The sequence below is a fragment of the Pleurodeles waltl genome, chromosome 12 (genome assembly GCF_031143425.1).
Source record: "Pleurodeles waltl isolate 20211129_DDA chromosome 12, aPleWal1.hap1.20221129, whole genome shotgun sequence".
In the NCBI taxonomy this organism is placed as follows: Eukaryota; Metazoa; Chordata; class Amphibia; order Caudata; family Salamandridae; genus Pleurodeles; species Pleurodeles waltl.
Window position 1 is genome coordinate 30512228 of NC_090451.1, and position 20370 is coordinate 30532597.

The following is a 20370-nucleotide window of genomic DNA, read 5'->3' on the forward strand; positions in this document are numbered from 1 at the left end:
TTTGTGTGTGCTGACTGGGTTGGTGTGTGTGTTGGTTGTGTGTGTGCTGGCTGGTGGGTTGGTGTGTGTGTTGGTTGTGTTTGCTGGTTGGTGTGTGTTGGGGGTGTGTGTGTGCTGACTGGTAGGTTGGTGTTTGTGTGTTGGTTGTGTTTGTGTCTGCTGATTAGTGGTTTAGTGTGTGTTGGGTGTGTGCGTGTGCTGGCTGGTGGGTTGGTGTGCATTGGGTGTGCTTGTGGTGGCTGGTGGGTTTGTGTGTGTTGGGTGTGCATGTGTGTGTTGGCTTTGTTTGTCAGTGCTGGCTGGTGTGCATGTGTGTGTTGGTTGTGTTTGTCTGTGCTTGCTGGTGTGCACGTGTGTTGGTTGTGTTTGTGCTGGCTGGTGTGTGTTAGTTGTGTTTGTGTAGGATGGTGGGTTGGTGTGTGTTGGTTGTATTTGTGTTTGCTGGCTGGTGTGCATATGTGCGTTGGGTGTGGTTGTGTGTGCTGATTGGTGAGTTGGTTTGTGTTGGTTGTGTTAGTGTGTGCTGACTGGTGGGTTGGTGTGTGTGTTTGTGCTGGCTGGTGGGTTGTGTTTGTGTGTGCTGGCTGGTGGGTAGGTGTGTGTGTTGGTTGTGTTTGTCTGCTGATTGGTGGGTAGGTGTATGTGTTGGTTGGGTTTGTCTGCTGATTGGTGGGTTGGTGTGTGTGTTGGGTGTGTTTGTGCTGACTGGGTTGGTTTGTGTTGGTTGTGTTTGTGTGTGCTGGCTAGTGGGTAGGTGTTTGTGTTGGTTGTGTTTGTCTGCTGATTGGTGGGTTGTTGGGTGTGTATGTGCTGACTGGTGGGTTGGTGTGTGTTGGTTGTGTTTGTGAAGGATGGTGGGTTGGTTTGTGTTGGGTGTGTTTGTGTGTGCTGGCTGGTGTGCACGTGCGTTGTGTGTGGTGTGTGCTGGCTGGTGGGTTGGTGTGTGTTGGGTGTGTTTGTGCTGGCTGGTGGGTTTGGTGTGTGTTGGTTGTATTTGTGTGTGCTGACTGGTGGGTTGGTGTGTGTTGGTTGTGTTTGTGCTAGCTTGTGGGTTGGTGTGTGTTGGGTGTGTTTGTGCTGCTGGTGGGTTGGTGTGTGTGCTGACTGGTGGGTTGGTGTGTGTGTTCGGTGTGTGTGTGTGTGTGCGCGCGCGCTGGCTGGTGGGTTGGTCTGTGTTGGTTGGTTGTGTGTGCTGGCTGGTGGGTAGGTGTGTGTGTGTTGGTTGTGTTTGCTGATTGGTGGGTTGGTGTGTGTTGGGTCTGTATGTGTTGACTGGTGGGTTGGTGTGTGTTGGTTGTGTTTGTGTGTGCTGACTGGTGGGTTGGTGTGTGTGTGTGTTGGCTGTGTTTGTGTCTGTTGATTGGTGGGTTGGTGTGTGTGTGTGCTGGCTGGTGGGTTAGTGTGTGCTGGCTGGTGGGTTAGTGTGTGCTGGCTGGTGGGTTAGTGTGTGCTGGCTGGTGGGTTAGTGTGTGCTGGCTGGTGGGTTAGTGTGTGCTGGCTGGTGGGTTGGTGTGTGTTGGTTGTGTTTGTGTGTGCTGGCTGGTGGGTTGGTGTGTGTTGGGTGTGTTTGTGCTGGCTGGTGGGTTGGTGTGTTTGTGCTGGCTGGTGGGTTGGTGTGTGTGTTGGGTGTGTTTGTGCTGGCTTGCGGTTTGGTGTGTGTTGGGTGTGTTTGTGCGGGCTGGTTGGTGGGTCGGTGTCCGTTGGGTGTTTTTGTGCTGGCTGGTGGGCTGGTGTGTGTTGGGTATGTTTGTGCAGGGTTGATGTGTTGGGTGTGTTTGTGCTGGCTGGTGGGTTGGTGTGTTGGTGTGTTTTGTGCTGGCTGGTGGGTTGGTGTGTGCTGATTGTGTTTGTGTACTCTGACAGACGAGTGCATGCTTGTGGATACAGCTGCTGCTGTGTGGGTTGTAGGACAGGTGGGTATGTTGTCTGGTGGATGGGGTTGATGGGACTGTAGTGAGACAGCAGAAGGTGTCAGTCTAATACTGGGTCACCTCTGTATGTGGGGGCTTGGTGGTGTGGTTACTGTCTCTCGGACACCCTCCCTACCGCACCCGTGTGGCAGGAGTCCATGCATGCTTTCACTGTAGCAGGTGAGTAGGGTGGCATCGGGCACAGGTTCAGGTGGAGGGGGGCATGGGCCAGATTGCCTGTACATTTTCCATAGTGAGCAGCAGTGGCCCGACCAACACCCCCACCCATTGGTTCAAGTAGTTGCTCCAACCTCTCTGGTCTAGTTCTCTCTACTGCACTTCATCTGATTACCTGTAGCCCCCCACCCGCCCGCCCTGCCTCCACAGTCCCCCGCCCGCCCTGCCTCCACAGTCCCCCGCCCGCCCTGCCTCCACAGTCCCCCGCCCGCCCTGCCTCCACAGTCCCCCGCCCGCCCGCCCGGCCTCCACAGTCCCCCGCCCGCCCGCCCGGCCTCCACAGTCCCCCGCCCGCCCGCCCGGCCTCCACAGTCCCCCGCCCGCCCGCCCGGCCTCCACAGTCCCCCGCCCGCCCGGCCTCCACAGTCCCCCGCCCGCCCGGCCTCCACAGTCCCCCGCCCGCCCGCCCGGCCTCCACAGTCCCCCGCCCGCCCGCCCGGCCTCCACAGTCCCCCGCCCGCCCGCCCGGCCTCCACAGTCCCCCGCCCGCCCTGCCTCCACAGTCCCCCGCCCGCCCTGCCTCCACAGTCCCCCGCCCGCCCGCCCCAGCCATCCACCCGCCCGCCCTGCCTCCACAGTCCCCCGCCCGCCCGCCCTGCCTCCACAGTCCCCCCACCCGCCCGCCCTGCCTCCACAGCCCCTCACCAGCCCTGCCTCCACAGCCTCCATCCTGTCTTGCCTCCATCCCGTCTTGCCTCCACAGTCTCCATCCCGTCTTGCCTCCACAGCCCCACCCATCCCTGCCTCCACCTGCCTCCACAGCCGCCCACCCACCCTGCCTCCACAGCCGCCCCCGCCATGCCCACCCGCCCGCCCGGCCTCCACAGCCCCCGCCCACCCGCCCGCCCGGCCTCCACAGCCCCCACCCGCCCGCCCGGCCTCCACAGCCCCCGCCCACCCTGCCTCCACAGCCCCCGCCCACCCGCCCACCCTGCCTCCACAGCCCCCACCCACCCGCCCACCCTGCCTCCACAGCCCCCACCCACCCGCCCACCCTGCCTCCACAGCCCCCACCCACCCGACCACCCTGCCTCCACAGCCCCCACCCACCCGACCACCCTGCCTCCACAGCACCCGCCCACCCTGCCTCCACAGCCCCCACCCACCCACCCTGCCTCCACAGCCCCCACCCACCCACCCTGCCTCCACAGCCCCCACCCACCCACCCTGCCTCCACAGCCCAACCCTGCCTCCACAGCCCGCCCACCCTGCCTCCACAGCCCCCACCCGCCCTGCCTCCACAGCCCCCACCCGCCCTGCCTCCACAGCGCCCGCCCGCCCTGCCTCCACAGCCCCCACCCGCCCTGCCTCCACAGCCCCCGCCCGACCTGCCTCCACAGCCCCCGCCCGCACTCCACAGCCCCCACCCGCCCGCCCTGCCTCCACAACCCCCGCCCACCCGCCCTGCCTCCACAACCCCCCGCCCGCCCGCCCTGCCTCCACAACCCCCGCCCGCCCTGCCTCCACAGCCGCCACCCGCCCGGCCTCCACAGCCCCCACCCGCCCACCCGCCCGCCCTGCCTCCACAGCCCCCAACCCACCCCCCGCCCTGCCTCCACAGCCCCCCTCCACCTCACCCGGCCTCCACAGCCCCCCACCCACCCTGCCTCCACAGCCCCCAACCCACCCCCCGCCCTACCTCCACAGACCCCCTCCACCCCACCCGCCCGCCCTGCCTCCACAGCCCCCCCTTCACCCCCACCCGCTCGCCCTGCCTCCACAGCCCCCCACCCACCCGCCCGGCCTCCACAGCACCCACCCTGCCTCCACAACCCCCACCCACCCACCCGCCCTGCCTCCACAACCCCCACCCACCCACCCGCCCTGCCTCCACAACCCCCACCCACCCACCCGCCCTGCCTCCACAACCCCCACCCACCCACCCTGCCTCCACAACCCCCACCCACCCGCCCGCCCCCACAACCACCCACCCGCCCGCCCTGCCTCCACAGCCCCCACCCGCCCGCCCGCCCTGCCTCCACAGCCCCCACCCGCCCGCCCGCCCTGCCTCCACAGCCCCCGCCCGCCCTGCCTCCACAGCCCCCACCCGCCCCGCCCGCCCTGCCTCCACAGCCCCCGCCCGCCCTGCCTCCACAGCCCCCACCCGCCCGCCCGGCCTCCACAGCCCCCACAGCCCCCATCCACCCTGCCCTGCCTCCCAAGTCCCCATCCACCCCGCCCAGCACCCACCCCGCCCTGCCTCCACAGCCCCCACCCACCCCACCCTGCCTCCACAGCCCCCACCCACCCACCCCACCCTGCCTCCACAGCCCCCACCCACCCACCCCACCCTGCCTCCACAGCCCCCACCCACCCACCCCACCCTGCCTCCACAGCCCCCACCCACCCACCCCACCCTGCCTCCACAGCCCCCACCCACCCACCCCACCCCGCCTCCACAGCCCCCACCCGCCCACCCCACCCTGCCTCCACAGCCCCCACCCACCCCGCCTCCACAGCCCCCACCCGCCCGGCCTCCACAGCCCCCACACGCCCACCCACCCGGCCTCCACAGCCCCCACCCGCCCGGCCTCCACAGCTCCCACCCACCCACCACAGCCCCCACCCACCCGCCCGCCCTCCACAGCCCCCACCCACCCACCCGCCCTCCACAGCCCCCACCCACCCACCCGCCCTCCACAGCCCCCACCCACCCGCCCGCCCTCCACAGCCCCCACCCACCCGCCCGGCCTCCACAGCCCCCACCCACCCGCCCGCCCGGCCTCCACAGCCCCCACCCACCCGCCCGGCCTCCACAGCCCCCACCCACCCGCCCGCCCGGCCTCCACAGCCCCCACCCACCCGCCCGCCCGGCCTCCACAGCCCCCACCCACCCGGCCTCCACAGCCCCCACCCGCCCGCCCGCCCGGCCTCCACAGCCCCCACCCGCCCGCCCGCCCGGCCTCCACAGCCCCCACCCGCCCGCCCGCCCGGCCTCCACAGCCCCCACCCGCCCGCCCGCCCGGCCTCCACAGCCCCCACCCGCCCGCCCGCCCGGCCTCCACAGCCCCCACCCGCCCGCCCGCCCGGCCTCCACAGCCCCCACCCGCCCACCCTGCCTCCACAGCCCCCACCCACCCGCCCGCCCTACCTCCACAGCCCCCACCCACCCGCCCGCCCTGCCTCCACAGCCCCCACCCGCCCGCCCTGCCTCCACAGCCCCCACCCGCCCGCCCTGCCTCCACAGCCCCCACCCGCCCGCCCTACCTCCACAGCCCCCACCCACCCGCCCGCCCTACCTCCACAGCCCCCACCCACCCGCCCGCCCTACCTCCACAGCCCCCACCCACCCGCCCGCCCTACCTCCACAGCCCCCACCCACCCGCCCGCCCTACCTCCACAGCCCCCACCCACCCGCCCGCCCTACCTCCACAGCCCCCACCCGCCCGCCCTACCTCCACAGCCCCCACCCACCCGCCCTGCCTCCACAGCCCCCACCCACCCGCCCTGCCTCCACAGCCCCCACCCACCCTGCCTCCACAGCCCCCACCCACCAACCCGCCCTGCCTCCACAGCCCCCACCCACCCACCCGCCCTGCCTCCACAGCCCCCACCCACCCACCCGCCCTGCCTCCACAGCCCCCACCCACCCACCCGCCCTGCCTCCACAGCCCCCACCCACCCACCCGGCCTCCACAGCCCCCACCCACCCACCCACCCGCCCTGCCTCCACAACCCCCCCCCACCCACCCGCCCCGCCTCCACAACCCCCCCACCCACCCCGCCTCCACAACCCCCCCACCCACCCACCCTGCCTCCACAACCCCCCACCCACCCACCCTGCCTCCACAACCCCCCACCCACCCGGCCTCCACAACCCCCCACCCACCCACCCACCCAGCCTCCACAACCCCCCACCCACCCACCCACCCTCCACAACCCCCCACCCACCCACCCACCCTGCCTCCACAACCCCCCACCCACCCACCCACCCTGCCTCCACAACCCCCCACCCACCCACCCACCCTGCCTCCACAACCCCCCACCCACCCACCCACCCGGCCTCCACAACCCCCCACCCACCCACCCACCCTGCCTCCACAACCCCCCACCCACCCACCCACCCTGCCTCCACAACCCCCCACCCACCCACCCACCCTGCCTCCACAACCCCCCACCCACCCACCCACCCTGCCTCCACAACCCCCCACCCACCCACCCTGCCTCCACAACCCCCCACCCACCCTGCCTCCACAACCCCCCACCCACCCACCCTGCCTCCACAACCCCCCACCCACCCGGCCTCCACAACCCCCCACCCACCCACCCGCCCTGCCTCCACAACCCCCCACCCACCCGCCCTGCCTCCACAACCCCCCACCCACCCACCCGCCCTGCCTCCACAACCCCCCACCCACCCACCCGCCCTGCCTCCACAACCCCCCACCCACCCGGCCTCCACAACCCCCCACCCACCCACCCGGCCTCCACAACCCCCCACCCACCCACCCGGCCTCCACAGCCCCCACCCACCCACCCGCCCTGCCTCCACAACCCCCCACCCACCCACCCGCCCTGCCTCCACAACCCCCCACCCACCCACCCGCCCTGCCTCCACAACCCCCCACCCACCCACCCGCCCTGCCTCCACAACCCCCACCCACCCACCTGCCCTGCCTCCACAACCCCCACCCACCCACCCGCCCTGCCTCCACAACCCCCACCCACCCACCCGCCCTGCCTCCACAACCCCCACCCACCCACCCGCCCTGCCTCCACAACCCCCACCCACCCACCCGCCCTGCCTCCACAACCCCCCACCCACCCACCCGCCCTGCCTCCACAACCCCCCACCCACCCACCCGCCCTGCCTCCACAACCCCCCACCCACCCACCCGCCCTGCCTCCACAACCCCCCACCCACCCACCCACCCGCCCTGCCTCCACAACCCCCACCCACCCACCTGCCCTGCCTCCACAACCCCCACCCACCCGCCCTGCCTCCACAACCCCCACCCACCCACCCGCCCTGCCTCCACAACCCCCACCCACCCACCCGCCCTGCCTCCACAACCCCCACCCACCCACCCGCCCTGCCTCCACAACCCCCACCCACCCACCCGCCCTGCCTCCACAACCCCCCACCCACCCACCCGCCCTGCCTCCACAACCCCCCACCCACCCACCCGCCCTGCCTCCACAACCCCCCCCCCACCCACCCACCCGCCCTGCCTCCACAACCCCCCCCCACCCACCCACCCGCCCTGCCTCCACAACCCCCCACCCACCCACCCGCCCTGCCTCCACAACCCCCCACCCACCCACCCGCCCTGCCTCCACAACCCCCCACCCACCCACCCGCCCTGCCTCCACAACCCCCCACCCACCCACCCGCCCTGCCTCCACAACCCCCCACCCACCCACCCGCCCTGCCTCCACAACCCCCCACCCACCCACCCGCCCTGCCTCCACAACCCCCCACCCACCCACCCGGCCTCCACAGCCCCCCACCCACCCACCCGGCCTCCACAGCCCCCCACCCACCCGCCCGGCCTCCACAGCCCCCCACCCACCCACCCGCCCTGCCTCCACAGCCCCCCACCCACCCACCCGCCCTGCCTCCACAGCCCCCCACCCACCCACCCGCCCTGCCTCCACAGCCCCCCACCCACCCACCCGCCCTGCCTCCACAGCCCCCCACCCACCCACCCGCCCTGCCTCCACAGCCCCCCACCCACCCACCCGCCCTGCCTCCACAGCCCCCCACCCACCCACCCGCCCTGCCTCCACAGCCCCCCCACCCACCCACCCGCTCTGCCTCCACAGCCCCCCACCCACCCGCTCTGCCTCCACAGCCCCCCACCCACCCGCCCTGCCTCCACAGCCCCCCACCCACCCACCCGCCCTGCCTCCACAGCCCCCCACCCACCCACCCGCCCTGCCTCCACAGCCCCCCACCCACCCACCCGCCCTGCCTCCACAGCCCCCCACCCACCCACCCGCCCTGCCTCCACAGCCCCCCACCCACCCACCCGCCCTGCCTCCACAGCCCCCCACCCACCCACCCGCCCTGCCTCCACAGCCCCCCACCCACCCGCCCTGCCTCCACAGCCCCCCCACCCGCCCACCCACCCTGCCTCCACAGCCCCCCCACCCGCCCACCCGCCCTGCCTCCACAGCCCCCCACCCGCCCACCCGCCCTGCCTCCACAGCCCCCCACCCGCCCACCCGCCCTGCCTCCACAGCCCCCCACCCGCCCACCCGCCCACAGCCCCCCACCCACCCACCCGGCCTCCACAACCCCCCACCCACCCACCCGCCCTGCCTCCACAACCCCCCACCCACCCACCCGCCCTGCCTCCACAACCCCCCACCCACCCACCCGCCCTGCCTCCACAACCCGCCACCCACCCACCCGCCCTGCCTCCACAACCCGCCACCCACCCACCCGCCCTGCCTCCACAACCCGCCACCCACCCACCCTCCACAGCCCCCCACCCACCCCCCCGCCCTGCCTCCACAGCCCCCCACCCACCCCCCCGCCCTGCCTCCACAGCCCCCCCACCCGCCCTGCCTCCACACAGCCCCCCACCCACCCACCCGCCCTGCCTCCACAGCCCCCCACCCACCCACCCGCCCTGCCTCCACAGCCCCCCACCCACCCACCCGCCCTGCCTCCACAGCCCCCCACCCGCCCTGCCTCCACAGCCCCCCACCCACCCACCCGCCCTGCCTCCACAGCCCCCCACCCACCCACCCGGCCTCCACAGCCCCCCACCCACCCACCCGCCCTGCCTCCACAGCCCCCCACCCACCCGCCCTGCCTCCACAGCCCCCCACCCACCCACCCGGCCTCCACAGCCCCCCACCCACCCACCGCCCTGCCTCCACAGCCCCCCACCCACCCACCCGCCCTCCACAACCCCCCACCGACCCACCGGCCCTGCCTCCACAACCCCCCACCCACCGGCCCTGCCTCCACAACCCCCCACCCACCGGCCCTGCCTCCACAACCCGCCACCCACCCACCCGCCCTGCCTCCACAACCCGCCCTGCCTCCACAGCCCCCCACCCACCCGCCCTGCCTCCACAGCCCCCCACCCACCCTGCCTCCACAGCCCCCCACCCACCCGCCCTGCCTCCACAGCCCCCCACCCACCCACCCGCCCTGCCTCCACAGCCCCCCACCCACCCACCCGCCCTGCCTCCACAGCCCCCCACCCACCCACCCGGCCTCCACAGCCCCCCACCCACCCTCCACAGCCTCCCTCCCACCCACCCACCCCCCCGCCCTGCCTCCACAGCCTCCCACCCACCCCCCCGCCCTGCCTCCACAGCCTCCCACCCGCCCTGCCTCCACAGCCTCCCACCCGCCCGCCTTGCCTCTACAGCCCCTCACCCACCCCACCCACCCGCCCTGCCTCTACAGCCCCCCACCCACCCACCCTGCCTCTACAGCCCCCCACCCACCCACCCTGCCTCTACAGCCCCCCACCCTCCCACCCTGCCTCTACAGCCCCCCACCCACCCGGCCTCTACAGCCCCCCACCCACCCTGCCTCCACCCGCCTCTACAGCCCCCCACCCACCCGCCCTGCCTCCACCCGCCCTGCCTCTACAGCCCCCCACCCACCCGCCCTGCCTCTACAGCCCCCCACCCACCTGCCCTGCCTCCACAGCCCGGCCTCCACAGCCCCCCGCCCGCCCGTCCTCCACAGCCCCCCACCCGCCCTGCCTCCACAGCCCCCCACCCGCCGTGCCTCCACAGCCCGCCCCCCACCCGCCGTGCCTCCACAGCCCCCCATCCACCCCACCCACCCACCCGCCGTGCCTCCACAGCCCCCCATCCACCTCACGCGCCCGCCCTGCCTCCACAGTCCCTCACGCGCCCACCCTGCCTCCACAGTCCCTCACCTGCCCGCCCTGCCTCCACAGCCCCCCACCTACCCGCCCTGCCTCCACAGTCCCTCACGCGCCCACCCTGCCTCCACAGTCCCTCACCTGCCCGCCCTGCCTCCACAGCCCCCCACCTACCCGCCCTGCCTCCACAGTCCCTCACGCGCCCACCCTGCCTCCACAGTCCCTCACCTGCCCGCCCTGCCTCCAGAGCCCCAACCTGCCACCACAGCTCCCTGCCCCCCCGCAGCACCCCTCGTTGATACAATCTCCTTTTTATTCCACAGTATTATGAAATGTCCTATGGGTTGAATATTGAGATGCACAAACAGGTAGGTCTCCTTTTCATTTCTTGCTATGTTGGGGTGTGTCTGCGGGCTGTCGGGTCTCTTTGTGTTGCTTGGCCATTTTGTTGTTGGGGCAGTTGTGGGCCCTGCAGATGCGTCTCCCTCTCACCAGCCCCCATTACATGCGGCTGCTGCGGCCTCATGCATCGGGCTCCTTTGTTTATTTATTTTGTGTATCAATTCTTTTATTGGTAAAAATAAGTATTGAGAAATAATAGCAAATACGTGAGCTGCAGGTCCAGCCTGTACCCAAAGAGAGGCACAAGCGCGGACTCGAGCACCGAGAGCAAACAATACTCCTGTATAGTTTAAGGGGGGGCAGAAAAAGGGACGGGGGGGGGGGGAGTTCTAGAAGGGATAAACTGAAGAGAGGAAGGGAAGAAGGATGGAGAAAAAGAAGGGAAGAAAGACAACCGCGGGAGGGGCAGTGGGTACAATATCGTCACCCGCCTCGTATAAGATCATTTACAATTTAATGGACAAAGCCGACACTTTTCTTTCGCCATGGACCCCTTTTTCCAAGAGGCCCCCTTTGTTTCCTTCTTTTGTGTTGTTACTCAAGCTTCCCAAGCTCTCAGTGGCCCTGATTGGCGCTATAGAAATCCCAATGTCAGTCAGTGTTCAGCCATCTCCTTAAGGTTGCTCTATGGCCTCCTAGCCTTCGAGGCGCTGTCGGGGCACCTCTGCTGCTTGGGCACTGGCTGCAGGTGTCAGCAGAGCTGGGGGTCGGAGCGTTGTACCCAAGCCGCTTTCAGGCACAGGGGCAAGGGGTACTGTCTCTCACCCCAGGTAGCGATGCCACACGTCTTCAGGTGTCTGCCTCTGCTGCCTTCAGGTGTCTGCCTCTGCTGTGTCTTCAGGTGTCTGCTGAGTCTTCAGGTGTCTGCCTCTGCCGTTTGTTTGTGCTGTGTCTTCAGGTGTCTGCCTCTTCTGTGTCTGCCTCTGCTGTGTCTTCAGGTGTCTGCCTGTGCTATGTCTTCATGTGTCTGCCTGTGCTATGTCTTCAGGTGTCTGCCTGTGCTGTGTCTTCAGGTGTCTGCCTGTGCTGTGTCTTCAGATGTCTACCTCTGCTGTGTCTTCAGATGTCTGCCTCTGCTGTGTCTTCATGTGTCTGAGTGTTCAGGTGTCTGCCTGTGCTGTGTCTTCAGATGTCTGGGTGTCTTTAGGTGTCTGACTGTGCTGTGTGTCTGTGCTGTGTCTTCAGGTGTCTGCCTGTGCTGTGTCTTCAGGTGTCTGCCTGTGCTGTGTCTGGGTGTGCAGGTGTCTGCTTCTGCTGTGTCTTCAGGTGTCTGCCTCTGCTGTGTCTTCAGGTGTCTGCCTCTGCTGAGTGTTGAGGTGTCTGCCTCTGCTGGGTCTTCAGGTGTCTGAGTGTTCAGGTGTCTGCCTGTGCTGTGTCTTCAGATGTCTGGGTGTCTTTAGGTGTCTGACTGTGCTGTGTCTTCAGATGTCTGGGTGTCTTTAGGTGTCTGACTGTGCTGTGTCTGCCTGTGCTGTGTCTTCAAGTGTCTGCCTGTGCTGTGTCTTCAAGTGTCTGCCTGTGCTGTGTCTTCAAGTGTCTGCCTGTGCTGTGTCTTCAGGTGTCTGCCTGTGCTGTGTCTGGGTGTGCAGGTGTCTGCTTCTGCTGTGTCTTCAGGTGTCTGCCTCTGCTGTGTCTTCAGGTGTCTGAGTGTTCAGGTGTCTGCTTGTGCTGTCTTCAGGTGTCTGCCTCTGCTGAGTGTTGAGGTGTCTGCCTCTGCTGGGTCTTCAGGTGTCTGCCTGTGCTGTGTCTTCAGGTGTCTGGGTGTTCAGATGTCTGCCCGTGCTGTGTCTTCAGGTGTCTGGGTGTTCAGGTGTCTGCCTGTGCTGCCTTCAGGTGTCTGTGCTGTCCCTGGTGGCTCACGTGTGCACTGTTCCATTTCAGAAGGAAATGGCTGGATTAATTTTTAAAAAGCCTTTAATTATGTAAGAGCGGCCCTGCAGTGCTCGCAGCCCCTCTCCTGCGCCAACTCACCGCTGATAACCACATCAGTCTCCGCAGAGCCCCGGGTGGGGGGGGGGGGCAGTCGTCAGAGTTAAAAAGCCGGGACATTAGAAAGCTGAAATACCTTCTAAGCTCTGCTTGGGTTTCATTAAAGCCCAGACCCGGAGCCGCGCCTTGGAGGCGGTGAGACATGTCTGAGATGTGGGGGGCGTGAGATGTGGGAAGAGGAGACTGGGTGTGCAGGCTGCTGGGGGGGCAGGGGTGTATGGGGCGAAGGTATGTGCAAGCTGGTGGGACAGGGACGGTTCGACCCAATAAATCATGTACCAGGGGTTTGGAAAGGAGGGGGGCAGGACCAGGCTTTAGGGTGCTACCGCCTAGTCATGGAGAACATGTTCGCTATGGTGGCATCATCTTGCCTAATTTGGGGTATTTTGCGTTATGCCCAAGGTATGCCTTTATTCAGATTGTGGGATCACAGGAGCTACATGAATGGACCGAGGGTGACCGGCTCTAGCTCCTGGCACGCGCGACTTGTAGAGCAGAGAAACAGCGGGTCCGACCCCCACAAACCTGCACACTAGGGTTGTCGTCGCCCTTTAATAAAATACCCCCCACCCATCCCGCACAGGATAACCCTGAGCATCACCACAGCGGCAAGGACCATGAATGAATGAAGGACCAGGAGTTTGCCATCCACGGTACCCGATCACCGCAGGATACCTGCGTGCAGCTTCCAGGCAACAATAAAAATGTCAAGATAACTCTTGTTCCTGCTAGAGAGAGGTGGACTTCTGTCTAGTGGCCTGTTGACTCACCATAGAGTAGCGCTGAGGGTTACTGTGCCTGCTGCAAAGAACAGGTCTGTATTTTATGTGGATAGCTGAGTGGATTAATAAATGTATGTGAGAGGGACTATGGAGAGATGAGGGGCACTCTTGCAGGGTGGTAGTGTCGGAACCCGAGGAGGTGATCATGGGGGGGGGGGGGGGGGGAGCCAAAAAAGGATAATTGCAGCGGACATCACCAGCGCTAAAGCGACCCTGCAACTTATGGGTCCAAGTTTCTTGCCTCTTTCCTTTCACCCAAGTTCACCGCACAGACAGTGGTAAAAAGACGCAATTATTAATTAAATATTTGTAGCAAAACAAATTTGCATGTGTATTGTAACTTCCTATGTGAAGTGCTCTGACACCCGCTGGGTCTGGTTCCTGCTAAATAAAACTGTGGAAAGTCCATCAAAATGCCACTGGAAGAGGGCCCGGAGCACACACTTGTGAAACTGGGATGCAGGGTTTTATCCTCACTGTGCCACTCTGGACGGAGACCAATCATACCCCGATCCTCCTCGGAGCGCTCCAGTAGGGACAGTCCAGCCCCCTGATGGGTGTCGGCCTTTTGGGCCTAGCCAGTGAGGTGCTGCTTGAATCCTGTGTCTCAGCGCTCACCAGACCCAAACTGGGCAGTCCACCCTCCCCCCAGCATCTCCTCCCTGCCCCCATCATCTCCTCCCTGCCCCCCCCCAGCATTCCCTCCCTGCCACCCACCGCCCTTCCCTGCCCCCCAGCATTCCCTCCCTCCCTGCCACCCACCGCCCTCTCAAGTCTATAATCTTCCAGTCCGGGGTGTGACAGGTTTATCAATGGTAATTAATTTTGCCCTGGTATTGGCGGGCACCTGCCTGTTCCCGCCCCCTGCTCCACCAGTCATCAACAAGCTCTCATGAATGCGACCGGTTGTGTTTGTCACGGGACCAGGTGCTCCTGCCTTTAATGTGGGTGGTTTTACTGTGTCAGTGGCTCTCCAGACCCTACATTCCTCGCCCGTGACCCACCCACAGAGCCTCCACACCCTCCGTTCCTTGACCCCCACACCCTTCGTTCCTTGACCCCCACACCCTCCCTTCCTCGCCCCCTTGACCCCCCACACCCTCCCTTCCTCGCCCCCTTGACCCCCCACACCCTTCCTTCCTCGCCCCCTTGACCCCCCACACCCTCCCTTCCTCGCCCCCTTGACCCCCCCACACCCTCCCTTCCTCGCCCCCTTGACCCCCCAACCCTCCCTTCCTCTCCCCCTTGACCCCCCCACACCCTCCCTTCCTCGCCCCCCACACCCTCCCTCTCCCCCTTAACCCCCCACACCCTCCCTTCCTCTCCCCTTGACCCCCCACACCCTCCCTTCCTCTCCCCCTTGACCCCCCACACCCTCCCTTCCTCTCCCCCTTGACCCCCCACACCCTCCCTTCCTCTCCCCTTGCCACCCCACACCCTCCCTTCCTCTCCCCCTTGACCCCCCACACCCTCCCTTCCTCTCCCCCTTGACCCCCCACACCCTCCCTCTCCCCCTTGACACCCCACACCCTCCCTTCCTTGACCCCCACACCCTCCCTTCCTCTCCCCTTGACACCCACACCCTCTGTTCCTTGACCCCCACACTCTCCCTTCCTCTCCCCTTGACCCCCACACCCTCTGTTCATTGTCCCCCACACCCTCCCTTCCTAGCTCCCTTGACCCCCATATCCTCCCTTGCTCTCCCCTTGACACCCACACCCTCCGTTCCTTGACCCCCACACCCTCCCTTCCTCTCCCCTTGACACCCACACCCTCCGTTCCTTGACCCCCCACACCCTCCCTTCCTAGCTCCCTTGACCCCCCACACCCTCCCTTCCTAGCTCCCTTGACCCCCCACACCCTCCCTTCCTAGCTCCCTTGACCCCCATACCCTCCCTTCCTCTCCCCTGACACCCATACCCTCCCTTCCTCTCCCCTGACCCCCAAACCCTCCCTTCCTCGCCCCCTTGACCCCCACACCCTCCCTTCCTCTCCCCTTGACACTCACACCCTCCGTTTCTTGACCCCCACACCCTCCCTTCCTCGCCCCCTTGACCCCCACACCCTCACTTCCTCGCCCGTGACCCACCCCCAGGGCCTTGACACCCTCCCTTCCTTTCCCCTTGACCCCTCACACCCTCCCTTCCTCGCCCCCTTGACCCCCCACACCCTCCCTTCCTTGACCCCCACACCCTCCCTTCCTCTCCCCTTGACACCCACACCCTCTGTTCCTTGACCCCCACACTCTCCCTTCCTCTCCCCTTGACCCCCACACCCTCTGTTCATTGTCCCCCACACCCTCCCTTCCTCTCCCCTTGACCCCCACACCCTCCCTTCCTCTCCCCTTGACCCCCACACCCTCCGTTCTTTGACCCCCCCACACCCTCCCTTCCTAGCTCCCTTGACCCCCATATCCTCCCTTGCTCTCCCCTTGACACCCACACCCTCCGTTCCTTGACCCCACACCCTCCCTTCCTCTCCCCTTGACACCCACACCCTCCGTTCTTTGACCCCCCCACACCCTCCCTTCCTAGCTCCCTTGACCCCCATACCCTCCCTTCCTCTCCCCTGACACCCATACCCTCCCTTCCTCTCCCCTGACCCCCAAACTCTCCCTTCCTCGCCCCCTTGACCCCCACACCCTCCCTTCCTCTCCCCTTGATACTCACACCCTCTGTTTCTTGACCCCCACACCCTCCCTTCCTCGCCCCCTTGACCCCCACACCCTCCCTTCCTCGCCCGTGACCCACCCCCAGGGCCTTGACACCCTCCCTTCCTGTCCCCTTGACCCCTCACACCCTCCCTTCCTCGCCCCCTTGACCCCCCACACCCTCCCTTCCTCTCCCCTTGACCCCCACACCCTGTCTTCCTTACCCCCTTGACCCCCCCAAAACCTCCGTTCCTTGATTTTCCCCACACCCTCCCTCGCCCCCTTGACCTCCATACCTTCCCTTCCTAGCTCCCTTGACCCCCCCCACACCCTCCCTTCATCGCCGCCATGACCCCCCCCCCCACACACACACACACACACATAGGTTTTACAATCGGGAAGAGGGGTGGAGGTCGTGGCGGAGTGCTGGTGACCAGGGGGTACACTTGTAGAAAGGCTCAGGTGAGTCCAGGGGTGTGTTTGGGGGGGGGGGGGGGGGGGTAGGTGCTCACGTGAGGTCAAAAGGCGTTTGAGAGGAAGACGAGTGGTGGAGCCACGTGGGTGTTTAGAGGAAAGGAAGTTGGGAGAGAGGAGTGTGCTTTGAACACTGCGTGCACTTCCGGGTCTAGGGGAGTGAATTACCTGCTGGGTGAAAGCGGAGTCTCACCCCCGGGGCGTGGTGAGGCCAGCACTGCTGTGTGGGAGCTATGTGCAGCAGAGAGTACCCTGCATAGCTCCCGCAGAGAAGCCTGGAGAGCCTGGTGGGGGTACCGTGGGAGATTGATACTTGGATGCAGTTCAGTTCAAGGGGGCTTTGTTGGCCTGGAGTCTGACAGCTCTCGACATTACATCAGCTTACCTTTCACCCCTCGGGTGTCTCCCAGTACCTGGTGTGTTGGCCCCCTGTGTCTCTCAGTGCATGGTGCATTGGTCACCGCCCGGGTGTGTCCAGTATGTGGTTCACGGCCCTGGGTGTCTCTCAGTACGGGGTGGTATCCCAGTAGATGGTGCACACCCCTGGGTGTATCCCAGTAGGTGGTGCACACCCCCAGGTGTTTCCCAGTAGAAGGTGCACACCCCCAGGTGTTTCCCAGTAGAAGGTGCACACCCCCCAGGTGTTTCCCAGTAGATGGTGCACACCCCCGGGTGTTTCCCAGTAGATGGTGCACACCCCCGGGTGTTTCCCAGTAGGTGGTGCACACCCCCGGGTGTTTCCCAGTAGGTGGTGCACACCCCCGGGTGTTTCCCAGTAGGTGGTGCACACCCCCGGGTGTTTCCCAGTAGGTGGTGCACACCCCCGGGTGTTTCCCAGTAGATGGTGCACACCCCCGGGTGTTTCCCAGTAGATGGTGCACACCCCCGGGTGTTTCCCAGTGCGTGGTGCACAGTCCCTGGTGTTTCCCAGTGCGTGGTGCACAGTCCCAGGTGTCTCCCAGTACACGGTTCACAGCCGCTGGTGTCTCCTGGTACACTGTCCCTGGTGTCTCCCGGTGCACGGTCCAGGGCGTCCCCCAGTACACGGCTCACAGCCGCGGGCGTCCCCCAGTACACGGCTCACAGCCGCGGGCGTCCCCCAGTACACGGCTCACAGCCGCGGGCGTCCCCCAGTACACGGCTCACAGCCGCGGGCGTCCCCCAGTACACGGCTCACAGCCGCGGGCGTCCCCCAGTACACGGCTCACAGCCGCGGGCGTCCCCCAGTACACGGCTCACAGCCGCGGGCGTCCCCCAGTACACGGCTCACGGTCCCAGGTGGCTCCCAGACATGGTTCACGGTCCCCGGTGTCTCCCGGTACACTCCTGGTGCATGGTCCCGGGCGTCCCCCAGTACATGGCTCACGGTCCCGGGTGGCTCCCAGACATGGTTCACGGTCCCGGGTGGCTCCCACTGCATGGTTCTCAGCCCCAGGTGTATCCCTGTAGATGGTGCACACCCCTGGGTGTATCCCAGTAGGTGGTGCACACCCCTGGGTGTATCCCAGTAGGTGGTGCACACCCCTGTGTGTATCCCAGTAGGTGGTGCACACCCCCGGGTGTATCCCAGTAGGTGGTGCACACCCCCGGGTGTATCCCAGTAGGTGGTGCACACCCCCGGGTGTATCCCAGTAGGTGGTGCACACCCCCGGGTGTATCCCAGTAGATGGTGCACACCCCCGGGTGTTTCGCAGTAGATGGTGCACACCCCCGGGTGTTTCCCAGTAGGTGGTGCACACCCCCGGGTGTTTCCCAGTAGGTGGTGCACACCCCCGGGTGTTTCCCAGTAGGTGGTGCACACCCCCGGGTGTTTCCCAGTAGGTGGTGCACACCCCCGGGTGTTTCCCAGTAGGTGGTGCACACCCCCGGGTGTTTCCCAGTAGGTGGTGCACACCCCCGGGTGTTTCCCAGTGCGTGGTGCACACCCCCAGGTGTTTCCCAGTACACGGTCCAGGGTGTCCCCCAGTACACGGCTCACAGCTGCGGGTGTCCCCCAGTACACGGCTCACAGCTGCGGGTGTCCCCCAGTACACGGCTCACAGCTGCGGGTGTCCCCCAGTACACGGCTCACAGCTGCGGGTGTCCCCCAGTACACGGCTCACAGCTGCGGGTGTCCCCCAGTACACGGCTCACAGCCGCGGGTGTCCCCCAGTACACGGCTCACGGTCCCAGGTGGCTCCCAGACATGGTTCACGGTCCCGTGTGGCTCCCACTGCATGGTTCTCGGCCCTTAATCACAGTTTGCGATTTATTAGGAATTGCTGACATCACAGGGATGGTGGCCTTCTGGGGACAGCAGACCACCATGTTCCTGATTGCTTTTTAATATCTGAAATGCAGCCCATGTTCCTTAAAGTAAAACAGGATGCGTTTCAAAAAGTAAAATGAAACGTTTAAGATTTATTTTTTAAGTGTCGGTAGTGGTCACTGCCTGCTCTTTGGAAATACTTTTTTCAACATTCACAAAGGGGAGGGAGCCTGAATCCCCTTCCCATTTGCGAATAGTCACCACGTCCCATGAGGTGTCGACAAAATATGAATTTTTTTAAACCATAGTTTAGTGGCAGAAGCAATGTGATTCGCTATTTGGTAAAGACGCGCCCTGAACATGCCCCTCCAGGCACCGATCGCTAAACCATATTGCGATTTGGAAACAAATCACCGAATTGCAGTTTGGTATACGTACATTAGAACTGCTGTTTTGTGGTCGATAACAGGCTAGTTCTGTGAATCTGAAAGGTTTTGTGTACATGCCCCAAGTATTATGGGAGACAGTTGGGTTTTCAAGGCCTTCAGCACTGATTACTCCTTGTACGAGCCCGCGGTGGGATCCACTCACAGTTTACGGGTTTGCTAAGGAAAGGATCGACCTCCGTACCGATACCTGCATAAAGTGGCAGGAGGGTGAGGCTGGCTGTCGGCACTGGAAGAGAATGGTCATTCTATTGCGCCTATGATAACCTGCGACACGTGCGTAGGCGCTTCAGTGGCGTGTTTAGGTCTCACCTGCCAGAGAGCGGAAACTGCAAAGGATCTGTTGTAAATTCACCAAGAATTTACAGGGACTTGAAGAGGGCTAAAGCGCAAAGGGACAAGTGAGGAGGAAGGTAACATTGGAAACCATGACAGAGAGAACAGAGGGATGAAGACAGCTCACGAGAGTGAGCTGGAGCACGAGCCTTCGGATTACAGCACGAGGAATGTCCTGTCCTGTGTACTACAGGCCTTCGCATTACAGCACGAGGAATGTCCTGTCCTGTGTACTACAGGCCTTCCGATTACAGCATGAGGAATGTCCTGTACAGGCCTTCCGATTACAGCATGAGGAATGTCCTGTACAGGCCTTCCGATTACAGCACGAGGAATGTCCTGTATAGCACATGCCTTCGGATTACAGCCCGAGGAATGTCCGGTATAGCACATGCCTTCTGATTACAGCACTAGGAATGTCCTGTACAGTCCAGGCCTTTGGATTACAGCTCAAGGAATATCCTGCACAGTACAGGCCTTCGGATTACAGCTCAAGGAATATCCTGCACAGTACAGGCCTTCGGATTACAGCACTAGGAATGTCCTGTACAGCACAGGCTTTTGGATTACAGCACGAGGAATGTCCTGTATAACACATGCCTTCGGATTACAGCACGAGGATTTACAGTACAAGGAATGTCCTATATAACACATGCCTTTGGATTACAGCAAGAAGAATGTCCTGTATAGCACATGCTTTTGGATTACAACACGAGGAATTACAGCATGGGGAATGTCCTGTACAGTACAGGCCTTCGGATTACAGCACGCAGAATGTCCTGTACAGTACAGGCTTTTGGATTACAGCACGAGGAATGTCCTGTATAGCACATGCCTTCGGATCACAGCACGAGGAATGTCCGGTATAGCACATGCCTTCGGATTACAGTACGAGGAATGTCCTCTACAGTACAGGCCTTTGGATTACAGCACGAAGAATGTCCTGTGTACTACAGGCCTTCCGATTACAGCACGAGGAATGTCCTGTCCTGTGTACTACAGGCCTTCCGATTACAGCACGAGGAATGTCCTGTATAGCACATGCCTTCGGATTAAAGCCCGAGGAATGTCCTGTATAGCACATGCCTTCAGATTAC

At 64.7% G+C, this 20370-nt stretch overlaps 1 protein-coding gene across 5 annotated transcripts in view; it reads left to right on the plus strand.

The window, feature by feature from the left end:
- Positions 1 to 20370, plus strand: part of LOC138267434 (transducin-like enhancer protein 1) — a 153877-nt gene that overhangs the window by 66121 nt on the left and 67386 nt on the right. For all 5 annotated transcript variants that reach the window (XM_069216364.1, XM_069216366.1, XM_069216367.1 and 2 more), the window contains exon 5: positions 10270 to 10314. In XM_069216364.1, coding sequence (XP_069072465.1) covers positions 10270 to 10314 — 45 coding nt within the window. The remainder of the gene's footprint in view (positions 1 to 10269; positions 10315 to 20370) is intronic.